The 21,582-nt window shown below is 31.0% G+C and overlaps 1 protein-coding gene across 4 annotated transcripts in view; it reads left to right on the top strand.

Moving 5' to 3' along the window:
* Ascc3 (activating signal cointegrator 1 complex subunit 3) overlaps window positions 1-21,582 on the top strand; it is a 340,007-nt gene that overhangs the window by 82,013 nt on the left and 236,412 nt on the right. For all 4 annotated transcript variants that reach the window (XM_078019561.1, XM_078019562.1, XM_078019563.1 and 1 more), the window contains 2 exons: window positions 6,632-6,832; window positions 7,292-7,432. In XM_078019561.1, the coding sequence (XP_077875687.1) occupies window positions 6,632-6,832; window positions 7,292-7,432 (342 nt within the window). The remainder of the gene's footprint in view (window positions 1-6,631; window positions 6,833-7,291; window positions 7,433-21,582) is intronic.

Raw genomic sequence — 21,582 nt, forward strand, 5'->3', positions numbered from 1 at the left:
CCCAATAATAACTATTATGTTGAATTTTATGTATTCTTCTAGTTTCTAGGAGCAAATACAGATTCTTATTCCCTGTTTCTTCTGCCTCCAGTATTGGATAAAACATAACATATCATAATACTGTTCTTAGGGGCTGGGGATATAGCTCAGTTTGAAGAGTGCTTGCCTCACATGCACAAGGCCCTGGGTTCAATCCCCACCACCACCCCCAAAACCCAAAAACCTTACATAATACTGTTCTTCACCTTTGTTTTTCTACATAACAAGATCTGCATATTTCAGAAAATAGCACACTTTTTAATTTTGTTTTATGAGTGCATAGAATTTTATGGAATGGATGTGCCATAATTTATTAGGTGATACCCTATTTTTTTTGTTGCTAGAGTTTTATAAATTATGTTGGGTTCATCCTGACAAACTCATACAGTTTGTTGATTTCAGTTCATGATCCCCTCCTTTTCCCTCCTGTCCTTCCCTGCCCTTCTCTTTCTGCTACTCTTTTAGACTTCCTTTTGTTCATCTTTTAATTTATATTTGATTGTTTCTGTTATTCTCTTCTTTGATCCTGTTTCCTTTACTTTACTCTAGCTTTTGCATAGGAGAAAAAACATTCAACCTTTTGAGTTTCTGAGTTTGTCTCATTTCACTTGGCATGATATTCTCCATTTCCGTCAGTTTACCACCAAAGTTATACTTCCATCCTTCTTTATGACTGAGTAGGACTTCTGTGTGTGTGTGTATATCTATATCTGTATCACAATTTCTTAATTCATCTATTGATGGGTATCTGGGTTCATTCCATAATTTAGCTATTGTGAATTGTGTTGTTATAAATATTGATGTGGCTATATCACTATAATATGCCAATTTTAGATCTTTGTGGAAAAGTCCAGTAGCTGGGTGACATGGTGATTTCATCCATGGTTTCTTGAGGAATCTCTATACTGCACCATCAAGAGTGGTTGTACTCGAATGTTGTCCCACTAACAATGTATGGGTGTACCTTTTTCCTTACAACCTCACCAGTATTTATTGTTGTTCATATTGTTGATCATAGCCATTCTGACTGGAGTGAGATGAAATCTTAATATTAAGTTTTGATTTGCATTTCCCTGATTGCTGGAGATGTTAAACATTTTTTCATATATTTGTTGGGTGTTTGTTTTTCTTCTTTTGATAAGTTTCTCTTTAGTTCTTTCGCTCATTGATTGATTGGGTTAATTTTTTTTTTGTTAAGTTTTTTAAGGTCCTTGTATATTCTGGATATTAATCTCCTATTGGAGAAGTAGCCGGCAAAGATTTTTTTTTTTTACCTATTCTATAGGCTGTTTCTTTGTGTTCTTAATCATTTCTTTTCCTGTACAGAAGAAGCTTTTTAGTTTGATGGCATCCTACTTATTGATTCTTAGTTTTAGTTTTTGTGCTTTGGCGACCTTGTTAAAGAAGTCAATGCCAGCACCTATATGATGGGATGGTACCCTATTGATGTTATTTGGAATTTTTTTCTTAGTTTTGGTATGAATAATTTTGTGATGAATATTCTTATACATAGTTTTGAGTATGTATAAATCTATTTTGGATAAATTCTACAACATTGAAATTGCTAGGCCAAAAATTGTGTGTAGTTGCAAGAGCATTATTTTCTGTTCCCAAATTAACACATTTTATGTGAAAGATTCATTGGATTTAAATAAATAATTTCAAAATTTATTAGTAAGGGTCATAATAGTCATATATAAAGAGAGTTGTTTGAATGTTAGCTTCTAAGAGAAATGGGAGTCCCTTTAATCTTTTGAAATATGGTGAAATGTGATAGAAATAAATATAATACTTGCTTAAGAAATTGGAGGAAACCAGAAATTACTTTTGAATGTTCAAATGAATTATAATGAAGAGTTTCTTATGGTTAGGAAAGGTTTTCTATATAACATGAAGGAATAAAATTGTTCAGATGGTGGTGGGAAGAGTAATAACAAGGGCTCATGTTTTGAAGAGTCTTGCATACTGTGTCTGGAAGGATTCTATATGCTGTGTACTGTATTCAGTCAAAATTGGCAACAAGAAGACTTCGGAAAATTTCAAGCTAGAATGGAGTGATTAGATTTATAATTTAGAAACAGTAGTCTCCATTTCTTGAAATGAGTCTATGAAGACTGAAAATTTCAGTATTCATTGACAGCACTATCTTGGCTTAGTAAGATATGATTGTAATGATAATATTGGTTTATTTCAACATCTAACAAGTACCGCTTTGTGTATGGGTATGAACATCTAATTCAAGACTGGAATTCTGAAGTTACTTCAAAACCCGGCTCCACTGTTTATAGTTGTTTGAATTTAAACAAGCCTTTTGAAGTCTCAGTTTCCTCATCTGTAAAATAATTTGATATGAAATTATTTATTTAAATGAATATACAGCCCACTGGACTGAAATCAACAATTTGTTTTACTGTATATTACCCCAGTTCCTAATCAACTGTCAATAACATAATAGGCTGCTTAATAAATATTTATTTAATGATTTTATGCTGACAACTGGCAAAAAGATTTTTTTTTTTTTAGAGAGAGAGAGAGAGAATTTTTTAAAATATTTTTTAGTTATCGGCGGACACAACATCTTTGTTTTGTATGTGGTGCTGAGGATCGAACCCAGGCCGCATGCATGCCAGGCGAGCGTGCTACTGCTTGAGCCACTTCCCCAGCCCCAAGAATTTTAATTAAATGTTTTTTTAATTTGTTCTAATTATGCATGATAGCAGAATGCATTTCGACTCATTGTACACAAATGATAATTTGATATGGTTCTTAGAAATAATAAGGATAATTAATGTAATGGACTTATTTTTGCCTTTAGTCAGCACTCCATAATTGTTATACTTTAAAAAAATTAATCTTTATAATCTTCTTATATAATATTACCTGTCTTGCAGATGAGGAAATGGAATTCAGAAATCTTTACTTCAATATTTATAGTACAAACATTGTCAAGTACAATATTTTAATCTGAGCCTCTGTTCCCTAGACCTAAAAAGCATGCTGTGTTGCTGTTCCAGTACTGAGTGATCAGTAGAAGTTGATAAAGAATGTATCACTGGTAGTTTGAGGTTTGACTGGCTTGCCTTAGAATTTCTAGGCCCAAGATGTACTTTTCCTTATCTCTTCTAATGTCTTTGTCCTAATAAAGCATAAATCTAATAAATAAGTTGCTACTTCATTTTATATTATTTTAATTTTTTATTAGCTTTGTTGAGAACTAAGCATGGTAGTGCACACTTGTAATCTCAGCTACAAAGGGAGGCTAAGTCAGGAGTATTCCAAATTGAAGTTCGGCCTAAGCAAGTTAATAAGATTCTGTCTCAAAATATAATAGAAAGGGGTTAGGTATATAGCTTAGTGGTGGAGCACTTGCCTATCATGTGCAGAGCCCTAGGTTCTATTCCGAGCAGTACATAAAAGGTAAAATTGAAATAAAAAGCTTTATTGAAGCAAATTGTCATTTATATGTCATTTATATGTGTGTGTGTGTGTGTGTGTATAAATTTAGCATATGAACTGTGCTGCCATAAACTTTGATGTGGCTGTGTTATTTAACAGACTTTTATTACAAGTTTTTAGTCCAATTATATATATATATATAATATAATATGGCTACTTTATATGTATATATAATATATATATAATATACATATATATATTAATTTAGCATGTGAAACTGTCACCACAATCAAAACATCTATAATCATCATTTCTAAAAGATGATTTTAATCCACATAATCTGTCGTCTTCTTTAATGCTACCTACCGCCATCACTATGCATCTACTTCATTCTTTGGAACAGATTTGATTATGTGTGCTAGACTTTTATATCAGTGAATAAAATATGTATTCCATTTTTGTCTGGTCTCTTTCATTCAACAGGATTGTTTTGAGATTTCTGTATTTTGTTACAGGTCTCAAGAATTCATTTCTTTCTATCGCTCTATAGTATTCTGTCAGTGAATATGTAACATTTTGTTATCCTTTCAGCTATTGAGTGATCTGTGAGTTGTTTTCCTATTTTGTACTCTAACAAATAAAATTTTTATTTTTGTTTGCATATATATTTCCTTTCACTTGAGTTAATCTTAGAAAGGAGATATAGCTGGAATATCTGTTAGGTATATGTTTATTTAACTTTTTAAGCATTAACAAATTGTTTTCCAAAGTAATTTTACACCTCTGCCATCAGTTTGTGTGAATTACAGTTCCTCCAAATCCTCATTAACATTTTTAATTTGCTTTTAATTTTAAAAATAAAAAATTTTGTCACTTTTAAAGATTTAATCTATTTGAATATTTACAAATTGTTACTGCGACATGCATTTTTTAATGACTAATGATGCTGAGTATCTTTGTATATGTGTGTGCACTTATTTGCCATCTTTATATTTTCCTTGGTGAAATGACTGTTTATATATTTTGTCTGTTTTTGAAGTTGCACTGTTTTCTGATTATTATATTTAGAAAATTATATATTCTGAATACAAGGACTTTATGTTTTGCAAATATTTTTATCCCATTATATGACTTCTCTTTTTTTTAACAGTGTCTTGAAAATCATGTTTTTCATTTTGCTTAAGTCCAGTTTATCAGTTTGTTCATGTTCATTTTATCTGCACAGACTTTTTGATATAAAATTGTTCTTAATATTTTTTTAATCACTCTTTAATTTTCTGTAGCATCTGTGGTGATACCACCTTTTTCGTTCTTGACAGGGCCAATTTGTGTCTTTTCTAGTTTTACTTTGAAAGATAAAGTAGCCATTTATTTGAAATCTTTCTTCTTAATATTGAAAGTTACTGCTAGAGATTTTCTGCTAGATATTGCTTTTCCAACATCTGTAAATACTTATATATATGAAAATTCTCGTTTTCTTTAGTTAAGAATATTTATTAATGTCCCATTAGAATTTCTTTTCATTAATACCTTATTTAGGAAGTAAGTCATTTAGTTTTAATTTGTTGAATATCCTTATCCAAAAATGTTGAGTATAAATATTTTTAAATTTCAGATTTTTAAAAAAATTCACAATATTAGCATATGCATAATGAGATTACTGGGGGATAGGAAGTAAGACTGAAGGCAAAATTCACTTTATGTTTCATATACATCTTTATATATAGCCTGAAGACAATTTTGTACATTTTAATAATTTTGTGCATGAAACCAGATTTCCTGATGTGAATACATTTAGATTGGTACTTAAAAAGTTTTGGATTTGTGAGCATTTTGGATTTTCAGGTTAGGGATGCTTAACTTGTATTTGGATGTTTTCTAAGAAACTTTCTAATAAGGATAACTAATTTAATTTCATTGTGATCAGAGAGCAGATTTTATAAGATTTGTTTTTTCAGTTTATCAAGACCAATGCAGGTATGTTTATATTTTATGAAACAGTATATATTATATCTTCACAAATGTTCAATAACATTGGGGGAGAAAGTGTATTCTATTTTTAGATGAATAAATTTAATCAGGTGAAATTGGTTGACAGTACTGTTTGGTTTACTGTAACCTTGCTGGTTTTCATATCAGTAATATTTTCTCTACAACTTTTGGAGAGGGACAATGAAATATTTTACTGTTCTGGTGGAGATTTCTATTTTTCTTTGCATATCTACTGTTTTTGCTTTATTATTTTTAAGACCTATTTTTAAATATGTAAATATTTGAGATTTAATATCCTGGTGATTAATTCATCTCTTTGTAATTATGAAATGAATTTCATTATTGCTGGCAATATTCTTGGCTTCAAAATTTATTTTTTTCTGACATTTATGTCATTCTTGTTTCCTGTGATTAATCTCAACACCCATTTTGTTTACTCTTAGACATTTTAGTTTTTGTCAGTTAGGATTCTTCACATAGGAAGACTTAAGGAAAAATTATTTTACCAATCTATGTGTTAGTGTTTTCTGTTAAGAGGACATATTATTACATATCATATAATTTTTTGAGGATTAAATGAAGAAATAATAGCAAAGTATCTACAACTGCATTTGCTGCAGTATGAACTTTATGTAATATGTAAATCTTTGACTGTTGTTCCTAATATTACTGCTTTGTTTTTAAAAACTTTTAAAAGAATTTTTTATAAAATATTGAAATAGAATTTCCCATTTATTTATATCTCTAGGAAGTTTTTTGTTTGCTCTATCACTAGTCATTTTCAAATTAAATGAAGTAGAACATTATCATGAAATTTCTAAAGAAACTTGAACTTTAAAATATCTTCACTTAATTTTACTTTGATACATTATTAATTTATCATTGTTTTGTACTTACATATTGTGTGTACAAAAATGCCAGTGTAGTCTCATTTCATATTTATTAAGTTGTCATTTCCAAATGCATTAGAATTGGGTAACAGTTGTATTTTTTCACAACTTTTCACAATTTATCATAAGTTCAAAATGTATTTTTTCACAACTTTTCACAATTTATTGTAAGTTCAAAAATAGGACGTACTAGAAACTGAACAAATTCTTTTTTTAAAACTCAAAGAGAATTAATGTTTGTATTTTATGTTTTGTATGAGTTCTTCACATTATCATAATTTATAATGAATGATGCTTTTTTTTTTTTTTAATAGATTGGACAGTTGGCTTTTAAAGGAATGAGGAGACTTAACAGAATTCAGTCAATAGTATTTGAGACGGCCTACAACACCAATGAGAACATGTTGATTTGTGCCCCTACTGGAGCTGGAAAGACCAATATTGCAATGCTTACAGTCTTACATGAAATTCGCCAACATTTTCAACAAGGTGTTATCAAAAAGAATGAATTTAAGGTAAGTAAATAACAAACAATAGCTTTTTAAATCCTAAGAATTAAAATAAGCTTGTAGTTATATATGTTAAATGAAATCTGGAAGTTCTTTAGGATATTTACTGTACTTGAATTCACACAACTAATACTGCTTGAGTTACTTCATTATTAAGGTAGTCCCTATTTGTTTTATGAAAATCCTATTACCCTTGTGAAAAGCTATGAAAATACATTTAGCTTTGAAGCAGAACCAATTTTCCAAATGATAAAGCTATGTAAACAAATTCCGTTGTACTTTAAATAGCTACCCACTTATCCAACAAAGATAATACTTTTCATATATCACTATTAAGATTTTTTTCTCACAGGAAGTAGCTGGAATCATATTTCACAATAAATTGTGACTTATATTGGCTACTGTGAAGCAAATGACATTGTAGTGTTTGCTCATTCATCAAGCTAGTTGTTCCTTTGATCACAGATTGTATATGTTGCTCCAATGAAAGCCTTGGCAGCTGAAATGACAAATTACTTCAGTAAACGTCTAGAGCCACTGGGTATCATTGTGAAAGAATTGACTGGTGATATGCAGTTGTCAAAAAATGAAATTTTACGAACTCAGGTATGTTATTTACCTAGATTTTTTTTTTTAACTTGGTACTTTTTTTAAGGTAATTGTGAAAATTATTTAACAACTATATTTTAAGAAACTATAGTATATAATACAAACATAATGTAATGAACTACTTTTATTTGTAACCACATATTAAATCTGCACTACAGAAGAAGTTTTGCTGGTGCTTTGACTTATATCCTTTCTAATTTTGGTGATATTCACTGTATTTTGAATATTATTAATTTCCAAGTTTAAATTTTAGGTCTGCTAATATTAAATATTGTTTTTTTTAAACCATTAGGGAATGGGAATATGGTTGGTTAAGATCTTAAATGATTCCTCTAGTATTCTAAGCCATTTAATAAGGTTAGCTTAATATATAATAAAAAATTAATTATTCATTTTAAAAAAAATATTTTAAGTTGAAGTTGAACACAACACCTTGGTCAACACAACACACTGGGTATCCACATGTAGAAGAAAAGATCTTTAAAACTCACCCTGTACAAAATAAAGTCAATGTAAATTAAAGACCTATGTATAAGACCAGAAACTCTGTAAATGTTTGGGTAAAAAAATGGGGGAAACACTTCAACATTTTGTTGAAGGCAGAGCTTCTTGAATAGGATCCCTGGAGCTCAGGAAATAAAGAGAAAGAACCAATGAAGGGGGTGGCATCAAATTAAAAAGTTTCTGCACAGCAAACGAAACAATAGTTTTAAAAGACAGCCTTCAGAAAGAGAAAATCTTTGCCAGCTGCTCTTCCAACAGGATTAATATCCAGACTATAGAAAGAAATACAAAATATTCAACACCAAAAATATCAACTAACTCATTCAATAAGTGGGAAAATGAATTGAATATCACTTCTCAAAAGAAGTAGTACAAATGACCAGCAACTGTGGGAAAAATATCCACCCTCTTTATGCATCAGCAAAATCCAAATCAAAATTATATTCCATCTCACTTAAGTTAGAATAGCAACCATCAAGAATACAAACAACAATAAAAGCTGGGAAGGAACATGGACAAAGGAAATTTTATACACAGTTAATGGGGATGTAAATAAAACTCCTATGGAAATCAGTATGGAGGTTCCTCAAGAAATTAAGTAGATTACCATATGATCCAGCTATGTATCACTCCTTAGCATTTATTTAAAAGATTTAAAGTCAGCATACAATACATGCATGCCCATCTTTATCACAGCACAATTTACAGTAGCCAGATTATGTAATCAGCCTATGTGTCTGTCAATAAATATATAAATAAAGCAAAATAACAATAATAATACACACAATGAAGAATTATTCAACCATAAAGAACAAAATTATGTCATTTATAGTACAATGGAAATGCAGAGTATCCAGTTAAGTTTAATATGCCAGCCTCACAAAGACAAGTAGTAGATTTTCTTACATATGTGGAAATTAGAGGGGAAAGGGGGAAAAAGATCATGAATACTATTAGTATACACAAGGATACTATTAGTATACACAAAGGGAATCAGTAAGGAAGAGAGGAAAGTGGAGGGTGGAAGAGGTATTGGGAAGTGAATGGGATCAAATTATGTTATATGCATGTAGGAATATGCTACAATGAAACTCATCTCCTGTATAATTGATAATACACCAATAAAAAATTTTAAATTGTATTCAATGTTGAACCTGTAAAGGTTCATAATACCATTTTGCTCCTCTTCCTTACTGGTATTAATTTCTTAATATAGTTATTATTGAATTTTTAAGTATTTAAAAAGCATTTTTTTCTTTTACTAGCAGTGAAGGCAGGAAGTATATTTTTAAAATATTGCTGCTCTTTTTATATTATAACCCCATACATTTAAAAATAATATTTGTATAGAATCTTTTCCAAATTTGTTTTTCTAAAAATCAGTACTTATAGTCACTATATTAAGTTCAAAATGCCTTTATTGTTCATAATTTAAATCAGCCTCTGCCTAGGAATATTTTAATAATTTCTTTAAATGCCTTTGAATTAAAAGGATTTTCTTAAATCTGGTAGATAAATACATTTTTAATATTCTCTTGAAATTCAAGTTTGATGCTATCCAGGCTTTTCCTTGAAATAGTTTAAATTGGTTTTGTCAAAGAATCCATTCAATTATCACTTGATAGCAAAGGTAACAATTATATTCTTTTTATTAACAAATTTTTATTCTTTTCATATAATGTATACACTTAACACAAGGAACTGAATTTTGTTTAAAATTTTCAGGACAAACAATAAAAAGAAGGGAGTTTTATAGATTTGTATATCATTTATGGATACATTAGAATTTTAAGTTTGTACCTATTTTTGTTAAAGTAAGTTTATGTTTGATTTCATTTTGTTTCTTTATTGAACCCAAGTACATTCTCTACCACTGAGCTACCTTGTGATGTTGAGACAGTCTAAATTGCCCAGGATGACCTCCAAATTGCTGTCCTTCTGCCTCAACCTCCTGAGTCTCTTAAGATTTCAGGTGTATGATAACACACTTGGCTATGATTGGTTTTAAGTCTTTCTTTTAGAACTAGCTAAACCTAACTACAGACATCATTATCTCAAAATCACATATCAGTCTGATACATAATTTTGTAGAGTTTTATTTTTATTTCATGATTATTTTTAAAGGCATATGTGTTTGGAATTTGTATTTATTAAGTCTTCTTTATTCCAAATAAAATTTCCTAAAATTGAAATCATTCTGAATTGTCTTGATATTGAACCTACAATATATTTTACATAAAAAAAATTGAGGTTTTCATCCTGGTTTGTGTAAAGAGTGCCAACTGAAGAAATACTAAAATGCTTTATTTTCCTCTTATTGCTTGCAAGTATAGCTTTAAGAAATTTTTTTATAAATGCAAAGTTTAACTGGACATTTTTGTTTCACTGCTGCTTCAAGACCAGGGTTATTCTACTATATCTTCTTGCTTTAGTCTTTCTTCACACCATTAAGAAACTCATTAAAACAAACATAATACCTTCATTGATTTAGTCATCCCCATTGTTATAAAGCAACAGTAGTTGAAATGTGGTCTGAAGTGTCCAGAGTTTCTGTAGTTGAATTCAAGAGATTCTACAGTTAAAAACCAATTTTTATAGTGGTGTTTTCTATTTGTGTGCTACTGGTGATTGAATCCTGGGCCTTGTGCATGCTAGGCAAGCCCTCTCTACTACTGAGCTGTATCCCCAGCACTGTGATGTTGTTATCTTTTACTATCAGTCTCACAGTAGGATTTTTTCAGAGGCTGCACACTGTATGTGGTGATGTCATAAACACTGTAGCTTATAGAACAAGTACTTTGTATTCCGCTATCGTGAAAAAAGGAAAAAGTATAAAGGAATCCCTAAGTAAAAATATTTTGAGAACCACTACTATAGAGGGTGTTACTTATATCTGACATTGGCTGCTCTTTGAAATCTCAGTCCAGTAGGCTTGTCAACCTTATCTTTAGACTGCTTCCTAATATAAACTTCAGCCAGACCATTTTTGTTTTTTCTAAAATAATATTGCTCAAATAACATTTTCTCAAATGAACATTGCTCTTTGATAAGTTTTCTCACACATTTTCTCCTTTTAATAACTTCCTTTGTCCATTTCCATTTGTCCAAATCTTAAATGTTCTACAAAATCAATTTTAAAACCTATAGACAGAATCCTTTAGTACCATTCATTTATATTTATAAAATAGTACCTAGTGCACAGTCTGTACTTTTGGATGTTATGTAGTCTTAGAAATCTGGATCACTATCAAATAAAATTTTGATTGTTCTTGTACTATATCCAACTATATTACCAATGCTAATGAGAGAATATTTATGTAAAGAAAAAGGAAAGTAACATTTAAATTCAACTTATGAGCCAGTCACTATGCTAAATACATGTGTATCCTCCCTCAATCCTCACAAAATCCCTGTTGAGGAATGTCTTCGCTTTGCAGATGCAGAAAATAAGACTCTATATTTATGTATTTTAAAGGTATATGAATATGTCCCCATACTTTTTTCCTTTGCTAGATATGTCCTAGTTCCTTTGTCAGTAGTTTTGACTATAAGGGCAGGGACTGTGTGCTTGGCCTGAGGAATAGTTATAAACAATGTCCTATGTTAAGCTTGCTTTTTAATTTTTTTCCTCTAATACTAATTGGATGCTAATTGTTATAGAACTGAAACTACATAGTTAATAACCTCTATCCTTTCCCTCTATCCATCTCACAGATTCTAACAGATTGAAAGACTGCTATCATGGTCTTTTGGATTGGGCTATAGAAAGAACAAAGCAGGAAGTAAAGCAAAGCATGTGGGAAAAAACTCATATTCAAGTTTTATTTTTAACCCTCCTTCTTCTACTTTTATCAATTTTGTAATTTTAATAGCTTTTAAAATTATTTCCATTTTATATTTTTTGGTAAGTTTCCCAATATTTAACTAAATTAAATATATTTTAAATTTTCCTCTGATTTTATCGGTGTGGGTACTATTACCCCCCTCCCTCCTTTTTTCTTTTAAATATGGGAAGGCAAATTAATCTCATTTGCAAATTTTCTGTCATGCTGCTCTGATCATATTATTTCCTTGCTCATAAACTTTCATTGGTTCTTTATTGCTTATTGAGTTAAGTCCAACTACCTAGCTTGTTAGGAGTCTTGTATAAATTAAATGTAATATGAGATGTGATCTATTTTGTGGTTCAAGAGGGACCATCAGGTCTAGTAGCAATTATGATTTTATTGAGACTTGAATATAAAATTTTCTTTTATGAGACATAATTATATAATTCTAAGATTTATTATCAGGAGAAATAGTTAATACAGACAACAAATACTTTTTTGGTGTTCAGCCAAAAAGTAATTTTGATCAACTTTGAAAAAATTCAATAATTTGTCATTGCTAAAAACATGGATCTAACTTTTCAGATCCATGTTATATAAGGATAAGGATCTTTTTTTATATTTCATTGTTCCCTACTATTAATTTTGAAGTTATAAAACACTGGTCATATACTTTAGAATAATGATTTCTCCTGTCCTCTGTCAAAGCAAGACATTTGCTGAGTTTTTAATTTTTTCTTTTTATATTTGCTTGCTTGGTGTTGGTGCTCTTTATCTCCACAGCTTTTGTTGTTGTCGTTGTTGTAGAGCTGTGTTATTTAAGGTTTTGATTTTGTTTCTATTTTGATTGGGAATGGAAGGTGATTATGTTCAATCTCTTAAGTGCCTGAGCAACAGGTAAGGGAACCCCCAATTTATTTTGTATTACTCTGCTAGAGAGAGCTCCATCAACCTTGGTTTGTGAGGGTATGGGTGGCATTTGTGCTCATAAACTCAGGTCACACTCAAGGTTGGTGTCATGCTGCTTTCATTTGCTTGTCTCTCAAGGTTTTTTTTCTTAGTATAGAGTCAATTGATTATTTCTCTGAGAATATGTATATATGGTACTTAGGGCAAATGGAGTTGGATTAGATATTACATGTGTTCAGGTTTCAGTTTTATCTGGATATTTGTATATTGTATGAATAACTCACTATTGCTACCTTTCTGCATAAAGTCTGAGAATGTCTTTATTTCATCTTCATTCTTGAAGGACTTTTTTTTTCTGGAAATAGGTTTGTGAGTTGTAAGTCTTTTCTTTCAGGCCTTGATAAATGCACTGCCACGTTTTTCGAGCCTTAATAGTTTCTAAGGAGAAACTCACCCAATTTAAGTTGTTGTTCTTTCATGTGTAATATGTTGTTTCTGTTGGGCTGCTTTTAAGATCCTTTCTTTGCCATCAGTTTCTAGAAGTTTATGTATGATGTGCCTTATTATAGATTTCTTTGTGCTTACTCTGTTTGGTGTTTCCATAGCTTCTGGAATCTATTGATTGTATCAGATTTTTTTTTTCTGTAAATTTTTCTTTTGTCAGATTTGGGAAAGGTTGAGCCTTTATTTCTTGAATCCATCACCTTCTCTTCTTTGCTTATTGAACTCATTGACTAGACTATTAGATCTTTTAATGTTGTACCTCAGTTTGGATAATTTCTATTGCTCTCTTTTTTATTTTTTTATTTTTTCTTGGTGGGGTTAATTTTTTTTTTTTGTCTTTTGGAACTGGGGGTCAAATCCAGGGTTATGCAAATGTGATGCAGATGCTATGCCACTGAGCTACATTCAGCCCTCTGTTAATCTCTTTTTTAGTTCATTGTTTCTTATATTACCTACATTTTGCTCTTGAGCACTTCTAATGAGTTCTTAATTAGGTTATTGAATTTTTCAACTCTAAACTTCTATTTTTTTTAATATTTGTTTTTCTTTGATGAGACATTTTATTTTCTCATTTATTTCAAGGGTATTTGAAGGATCCTTGAAGACTTTTTATACCTTTTGTCTTTGTACCTTAAAAGTCTTGTCATATTTTTCCAAAATCTTTGTCTCTCATATTGGCATCTACTGTGTGTTTCTTCTGAGTTGAGATTTTCCTGATTCTTGGTAAACATATTATTTTAAGTTGATTGTGGGATCTTTTCAGTATTAGTTTTATTATCAAGGTCTAGTTTCTATTTAAATCTTATTACTTGTTACTACCTAGGTGAGACAGTGGTTAGGACTGTGTACCTATTCCTACCCCACAGTGCCAGTATCTGCACACAGTTGGGGAAGGACCACTGTTTTCTTTTATGGTTTTTGGCTCTTGTCACAAAGATTGTGTTTATTGGGTTTGTCCTCTCTTTGCCTTTGTATACAGAGAGCAGTCTCATCTTGTTATTGTTGTTTTTCTATATTTTTTGTTTTGTTTCAGGAGTGAGTACCACTTCATTGACACTCTGAGCTGTAAGCTGCTTTGCCAGTCTGGGATATATAGGCAGCAAAGAAAGCAAAGCTAGCTACTCACTGCCAGTTCTTTTCTTGAGTCCTGAGGTCTTCATATAGTTTTACTTCATTTCCACTTTTTAGAGCTTTCTGATGTCCATTTCATCCATTTTCTCCAGAGTTTTTAGATGTAATAAGCAAGAATAAGATGAAATGTGCCAACTCCATCTGTTCTTGCCATACAGACTAATTGTAAGGTAGTCAAATTTATCAACTCCTTTATGGTTTGTACCTTTTTTCTTTTATTATGTTTTCTTGGAATTCCTAGTTTATACCAAGTTTATGAACTCTTGTATTTTTCTTCTGATAGATTTAAAGTTTGTTTTCTACATTTAAATCTTAAATCTCTCCCAAATTTTTTTGTTGAGACCAGGAAGCAAAATTCTGTAAAGTTTTGGGAAACTAGTAGGTAAAACAATAAGGATGGCAAAGTAAACATAGAACCCCAACATTTTAATATATTTCAAAATAAAAACTGGGAATTAAAATATTTATCAATTTGACGTTTTTAAATTTGTTGTTATAAAATTAATTTTAATTTTTTTTAATCAAGTGTATTTTCATACATAGCAGATTAGAAACCAGCTTGTCCTCCAGTCCAAGTGTCTTTATGTTACATATTTTGTCACTAAAGTTGCCATATTTCTGTATTGATTATACTTTGTTCTGGAATATATTGCATTGTTTTATAGCTTACTTACATCTTTAACCCCTTCATCTCTTACCCAGTATTCTTTTTTGTTTTGAAGAATTATAAATAAAAGAAATTTAAATTGCTTGTGAAAGTGTGGAATAAAAAACTAAGACATGAGAAAAATGATTTGGAGTGTATCTTTCTATCAGTACAGAAAAATACATTTTAACTTATAGATTTTGTGAAAGTCTTAGCCTCTTCCATTATAATTTAAGTTCATCCAGGATAAAACCATTATCTTGCTCATTACAATATTATATACCTCTTTCATAAATCAGTTATGGATGATTTTTTTGAAAGTTTATAGTTCACCAAGGTGCTTAAGTGTAAATATAATTTTTAGAGATGAATCTTTTTTTTTTTTTTCATGCTGGGGATTGAACCCAGGTTCTCACACACACTAGGCAAGTGTTCTGCCACTCAACTCCATCCCCAGTCTAGTGTAGATAGAGTTTTTAAAAACCAGTTGAAAAACCCAAAGTCTTAATGATGAAATATCTAAGTATTCTGAGGCATAAATTTAGTTTAGTAAGTGCCTCATTAACATATTTGTCAGGCATTAGGATTTGTTTTTAATAGTACAAGTTTCAGAATCATAATAAAAGGCAGTAAGAATATTCTTTTGTATCTCAGTGTTGAGTCTTGACTTTAATTTTTTTAAGAAACTGCATAAATATGAATTACTTCTGATATCAGTCATGATTTTTAGTTCTTCATTAATCTAAACATTTTGATTTCTCTACTTTTTTCTTTTTACATTTCCAATTTTATGTAATTAAACAAGTAAAAACGAATTGAAAGTTTTAAACCTTATTTTAATTGGGAGTTATCTAAAATCTTGGAATGGAAACTGTGTAAAAGTTTTATCTCTAAGAAGAATGAATCATTTAGAACAGTTCTACTATGGATTTGTACATAATGAATGGAAATCTACCATTTTTAATATTCCCTTATGAAATTACTTGCAAGAACAACTGTTTCCTGCCTTAAAGACATGCCATTAAGAAATAGTGAGAGTTCTATTTTGAAGAATATCTCATTATTTTTATTAATAAGTAAGTTGCAAATTATCTGAAACCATTTCCAAATTCTTAGTGTTAGTTATTGACTAATTTTAGTTTTGCAAGATATAATAGCTACTTATATATTAAAATACTTTCAATAAAGAAATAAAGTCCTGTGTATAAATTATTTTTAACGCTTTGTTGTTCTTTGGCTTGGAGGGGGGAGAAAGAACTACTTACTATTTTTGATGAATAAAAAAGCTGTCTAGTGATCAAATAAAAATCCCAATGGCTTTCCTCTTAGAAATAGAAAAAGCAATAATGAAATTTGTTTGGAAAAATAAGAGACCCAGACTAGCTAAAGCAATCCTTACCAGATAGAGTAAAGCAGGTTGTATCACTATACCAGACCTTAAATTATACTACAGAAAGAATAGTAACAAAAACATAATGGTATTTGAACCAAAACAAACTGGTAGACCAATGATACAGAATAGAGGCCACAGATACTAACCTACAAAATTACATTTATCTTATATCAGACAAAGGTGCCAAAAACATGCACTGGAGAAAAGATAGCCTCTTCAACAAATGGTGCTGAGAACACTGGAAATCCATGTGCAACAAAATGAAATTAAACCCTTATTTCTCACCATGCACAAAACTCAACTCAAAGTAGATCACAAACCTAGGATATAATCAGGGACCCTGCATCTAATAGAAGAAAAAGTAGGCCCTAATCGTCATCATGTTGCATTAGGCCCCAACTTCCTTAATAAGATTCCTATAGTGCAAGAATTAAAATCAAGAATCAATGAGTGGGATGGATTCAAACTAAAATGTTTATTTTCAGCAAAAGAAACAATCAGTGAAGTGAATAGACAGCCTCCATCTTGGGAACAAATTTTTACCCCTCACACATCAGATAGAGCATTAATCTCTACGATATATAAAGAACTTAAAAAGCTAAACACCAAAAGAACAAATAACTTAATCAACAAATGGGCCAAGGACCTGAACAGACACTTCTCAGAAGAGGATATACAACCAATAAACATATATGAAAAAATGTTCATCATCTCTAGCAATTAGAAAAATGTAGATCAAAACTACTTTAAGATTTCATCTCACTCTAGTCAGAATGGCAGCTATTATGAATATAAAAAACAATATGTGCTGGCAAGGATGTGGGGAAAAAGGTACACTCGTACATTGCTGGTAGGACAGCAAATTGGCGCAGCCGATATGGAAAGCAATATGGAGATTTCTTGGAAAATTGGGAATGGAACTACCTTTTGACCCAGCTATCCCTCTCCTCAGCCTATACCCAAAGGATTTAAAAAACAGCATACTAGGGGCTGGGGATGTGGCTCAAGCGGTAGCACGCTCGCCTGGCATGCGTGCGGCCTGGTTTCGATCCTCAGCACCACATACAAACAAAGATGTTGTGTCCGCCGAAAAACTAAAAAAAAAAAAAAATTTTTAAATTCTCTCTCTCTCTCTCTCTTTCTCTCTCTCTCTCTAAAAAAAAAAAAAAACAAAAAAACAGCGTACTACAGGGACAAAGCCACATCCTGTTTATAGCAGCACAATTCACAGTAGCTAAACTGTGGAGCCAACCTAGATGTCCTTCAGTAGATGGATACAAAAATGTGACATATATACACAATGGAATATTACTCAGCAATTAAAAAAATAAAATGTCATTTGCAAGTAAATGGATGGCATTGGAGAAGATAATACTAAGTGAAATTAGCCAATCCTAAAAAAAACAAATGCTGAATGTTTTCTCTGATTTCAGGAGCCTGATTCATAGTGGGGTAGGGAGAAGGAGCATGGGAGGAATAGATAAACTCTAGATAGAGTAGCAGGGTAGGAGAGGAAGAGAGTGGGCAGGGGGATAGAAAGGATGGTGGAATGTGATGGACATCATTATCCAAAGTACATGTATGAAGACATGAATTGGTGTGAATCTACTTTGTATACATCCAGAGATTGTGCTGTATGTGTGTAATATAAATTGTAATGCATTCTGCTGTCTATGTGAAAAATAATTTAAAAAAGAAATCAGATCACAAAAATTCTGTTTAGTGAATGCAAATTATGTATTGTGTTAGTCACCAAAGTTGATATGTTTCTTAGAATATATTTTAGTTATTCAAGAATCTTAATTATTTTGATTTCCTTAAAAGATAAAAAGAAATATTGCTTATTCTGTGAGTATACCTTTGTAGGAAAATATTTTACTTCATAGAAGGATTGGAGGTAATAACCTTATATATTAAAATACTTTCAATAAAGAAATAAAGTCCTGTGTATAAATTATTTTTAACCCTTTTTTTCTTTTTTCTTTTGTTTCATTTAACATGAACATTTAGTTTTTTACCATATGATTATTTCATATTCTTATGGACTTTAAGAAAAAGTAGAAAAGTAATTAGATAATTTATTTTAAACAAGTTCAAGAATGTTGCTTACAATGTTTATGGTGCTAACTTAATAAAAGCTAAGAGCCAACGGAAAGCTTGTTACTTTTTTCTTCTGAGTAATTATATTATCTTTTATGATAGGACTGTTATACAATACACAGAGTTCTTAAGATTTATGTTTCCTATAAACAATGAAGTAAAAATAAAAGTAAATGTCAAATATCTAGTAGTTCCATCCTAAGTTTCCTAGTTATTTATCAAGTTTCAGGAAAACCTTGCCACCAGTATATTATAAGACAGAAACTCATTAACCACACATATTATAGTTTGATTTTGAAAGATTGCTTGTCTGTCTTAGAACTATAACATGTATTCAAAAGTAATAAGTATGTTATTATCTCTATGGTCTTTTATAATTATAGAATCTGTAAAATATGTAGTTTTTTTCTATCTGTTAAATTCTCAAAAATATTGTAAATTTTTGAAAAGCTAATGATTGTTGCTGGGTAGTATATCTCAGCTTTAAGTATTTCTTTTATCTGTTTTTGGTTGTTTAATTTTATCCTATAGCTTTCAGTGTTGAACCAATAAGAAGAAGTTTGGTATATAAGTAAGTGAATTGGCAGTGAATGACCTAGAATAGATGATGAAGCTAACCAACTTTAATTTTCTCTAGTTACATTAACAAGTCTAGTTAGAAAACTGGTTCAAGGTTAATTTGTAACGCTTATGTCTTAATATTTCCTTTGTGATGTATCATTCTGAATAGGGAGGTTAGTAAAGAGAAGGAAAATGTCTGCCACGTTTCAGGATAAGAAAGGTTTTTTGGGATTTATTTTAGTATGAAGAGTGAGGAAGGGACCCAACTGCTATTTTCCCAACTGAGTAGCCCTAGAACAGATTTTTCTTTTTTTAAATTGAATTGTTTATTAACATACTAATATAATGTGTTTTGATACAGGTATATGTTGTGGAATGATTAAATCAGGCTAATTACCATATCTCTCACTTCAAATACTTATAATTTATTTGTGATTAAAAATAACATCCTACATTTTAGCTATTTTGAGAGAATGGATAATTTTTCGGATGTTTTGAGCCTATTTCATAACCCCAGTGGCTGCTGGAAGCATGGGGCCCTAATGATAGTATCTCATTCTATTTTGCAGAGGAATTTTTCACAGTTAGGCTAAGGGCAGCTTGTAGCACAGTTTCTCTTGAGTTTTAACCCTATATCAAGGAAGACTATCAGAAAACAGTATGGAAGGAAGATATTGTTCAGAACTCTGGAGAATTGCTCTTCTCAAGTTACATTGTAGGATTATGCTTTCTATTTCTTCTATAGATGCTACAAAAACAACCTTATAGAACCAGTCCACTGGGTACATTACCTGAGGGGCTACTTGGAGGGCATTGTTTAACTCGGTAGTCCTTTTTGTTTTTCTTTTACCCCAATCCTTTTCTTCATTCCCTTTTATGTAATCCAGTGAACTTCTGCCCCTCACCAACACCACCTTATTGTGTGTTAGCATCCACATATCAAAGAGAACCTTCAGCTTTTATTTTTGGGGGATTGGCTTATTTCACTTAGCATGATATCTCCATATCCATCCATTTAACAGAAAATGCCATAATTCCATTCTTTTTATCACTGAATGATATTCCATTGTGTATTTATACCACATTTTATTTATCCATTAATTGGTTGTAGGGCACATAGGTTGGTTCTGTAACTGAGCTGTTGTTAATTGAGCTGCTATAAACATTGATGTGACTGTGTCAATATAGTATGCTGATTTTAAGTCCTTTGAGTATATGCTGACAGTAGGATAAGTGGGTGATAGGGTGGTTCCATTCCAAGTTTTCTGAGGAATCTCCATACTGCTTTTTTGTTTTCCAGAATAGTTGCACCAATTTGCATTTCCACCAGAAATGTATGAATGTACCTTTTTTCCCACATGCTCACCAATATTTATCCTTAGTTATGTTCTTGATAATTGCCATTCTGACTGGAGTGAGATGAATCTCAATGTAGTTTTAATTTGCATTTCTGTAATTAGTAGAGATGTTGAAATTTTTTTCACATATTGGTTGGCCATTTATTTTTCTTCTTCTGTGATGTGCCTATTCAATTCTTTTGCCCATTTACTGATTGGGTTATTTGGTTTTTTTGCTATTAAGTTTTTGAGTTTTTTGTATATACTGGAGATTAATGCTATATCAGAAGTACAGGTGTCTTTGAGATTTTCTTCCATTCTGTGGGCTCCCTCTTCACGTTTTTTTTTTTTTAATTGCCTCTTTTGCTAGAGAAGCTTTTTTGTTTGATATTTTCCTATTTATTGATTTTTGATTTTGCTTATTATGCTTCTGGAATCTTGTTGAGGAATTTGGTTCCTTAGCCAACATCATGGAGAGTTGAGCTTACAGTTTCTTATAGTAGGCACAGGGTCTCTGGTCTGGTGCCAGTGCTATGCCATTTTTATTACTTTGGCTCTATAAAGTAGTGTAAGGTCTGGTATTGTGATGCCTCCTGCTTCACTCTTCTTGCTAAGGATTGCTTTGGCTATTCTGGGTCTCTTATTTTACCAAGTAAATTTCATGATTGCTTTTTCTGTTTCTATGAAGAATGTCATTGGGGATTTAATAGGAATTGTATTAAATCTGTATAGTACTTTTGGTAGTATGGCTGTTTTGACAATATTAATTCTGTCTGTACAAGAACATGGAAGATTTTTGCATCTTCTAACATTTTCTTTAATTTCTTTCTTTAGTGTTCTATAGTTTTTATTATAAAGATCTTTCACCTGTTTTGATAGATTGATTCCCAAGGTTTTTTGTTGTTGTTGTTGTTGTTGTTAACCTGTTGTGAATTAGGACAGTTTTTCTAATTTCTCTTTCAGCTGGTTCATCATTGGTTTATAGAAATGCAGTTAATTTATGCATGTTAATTTTATATCTTGCTACTTCACTGGATTTGTTTATGAGTTCTAAATGTTTTCTGGTGCAGTTTTTGGGTCTTCTAAATATAGGATTATTCTTTTTGCAAATAGAGATAGTTTTAGCTCTTCTTTTTCTATTCATATCTATTTAATTTCTTTCCTTTCCCTAATACCTCTGGCTATAGTTTTCAGCACTATGTTGAATAGGTGTGATAAAAGAGGGCAGCCTGTCT

This window comes from Ictidomys tridecemlineatus, chromosome 8 (assembly GCF_052094955.1).
Source record: "Ictidomys tridecemlineatus isolate mIctTri1 chromosome 8, mIctTri1.hap1, whole genome shotgun sequence".
NCBI lineage: Eukaryota > Metazoa > Chordata > Mammalia > Rodentia > Sciuridae > Ictidomys > Ictidomys tridecemlineatus.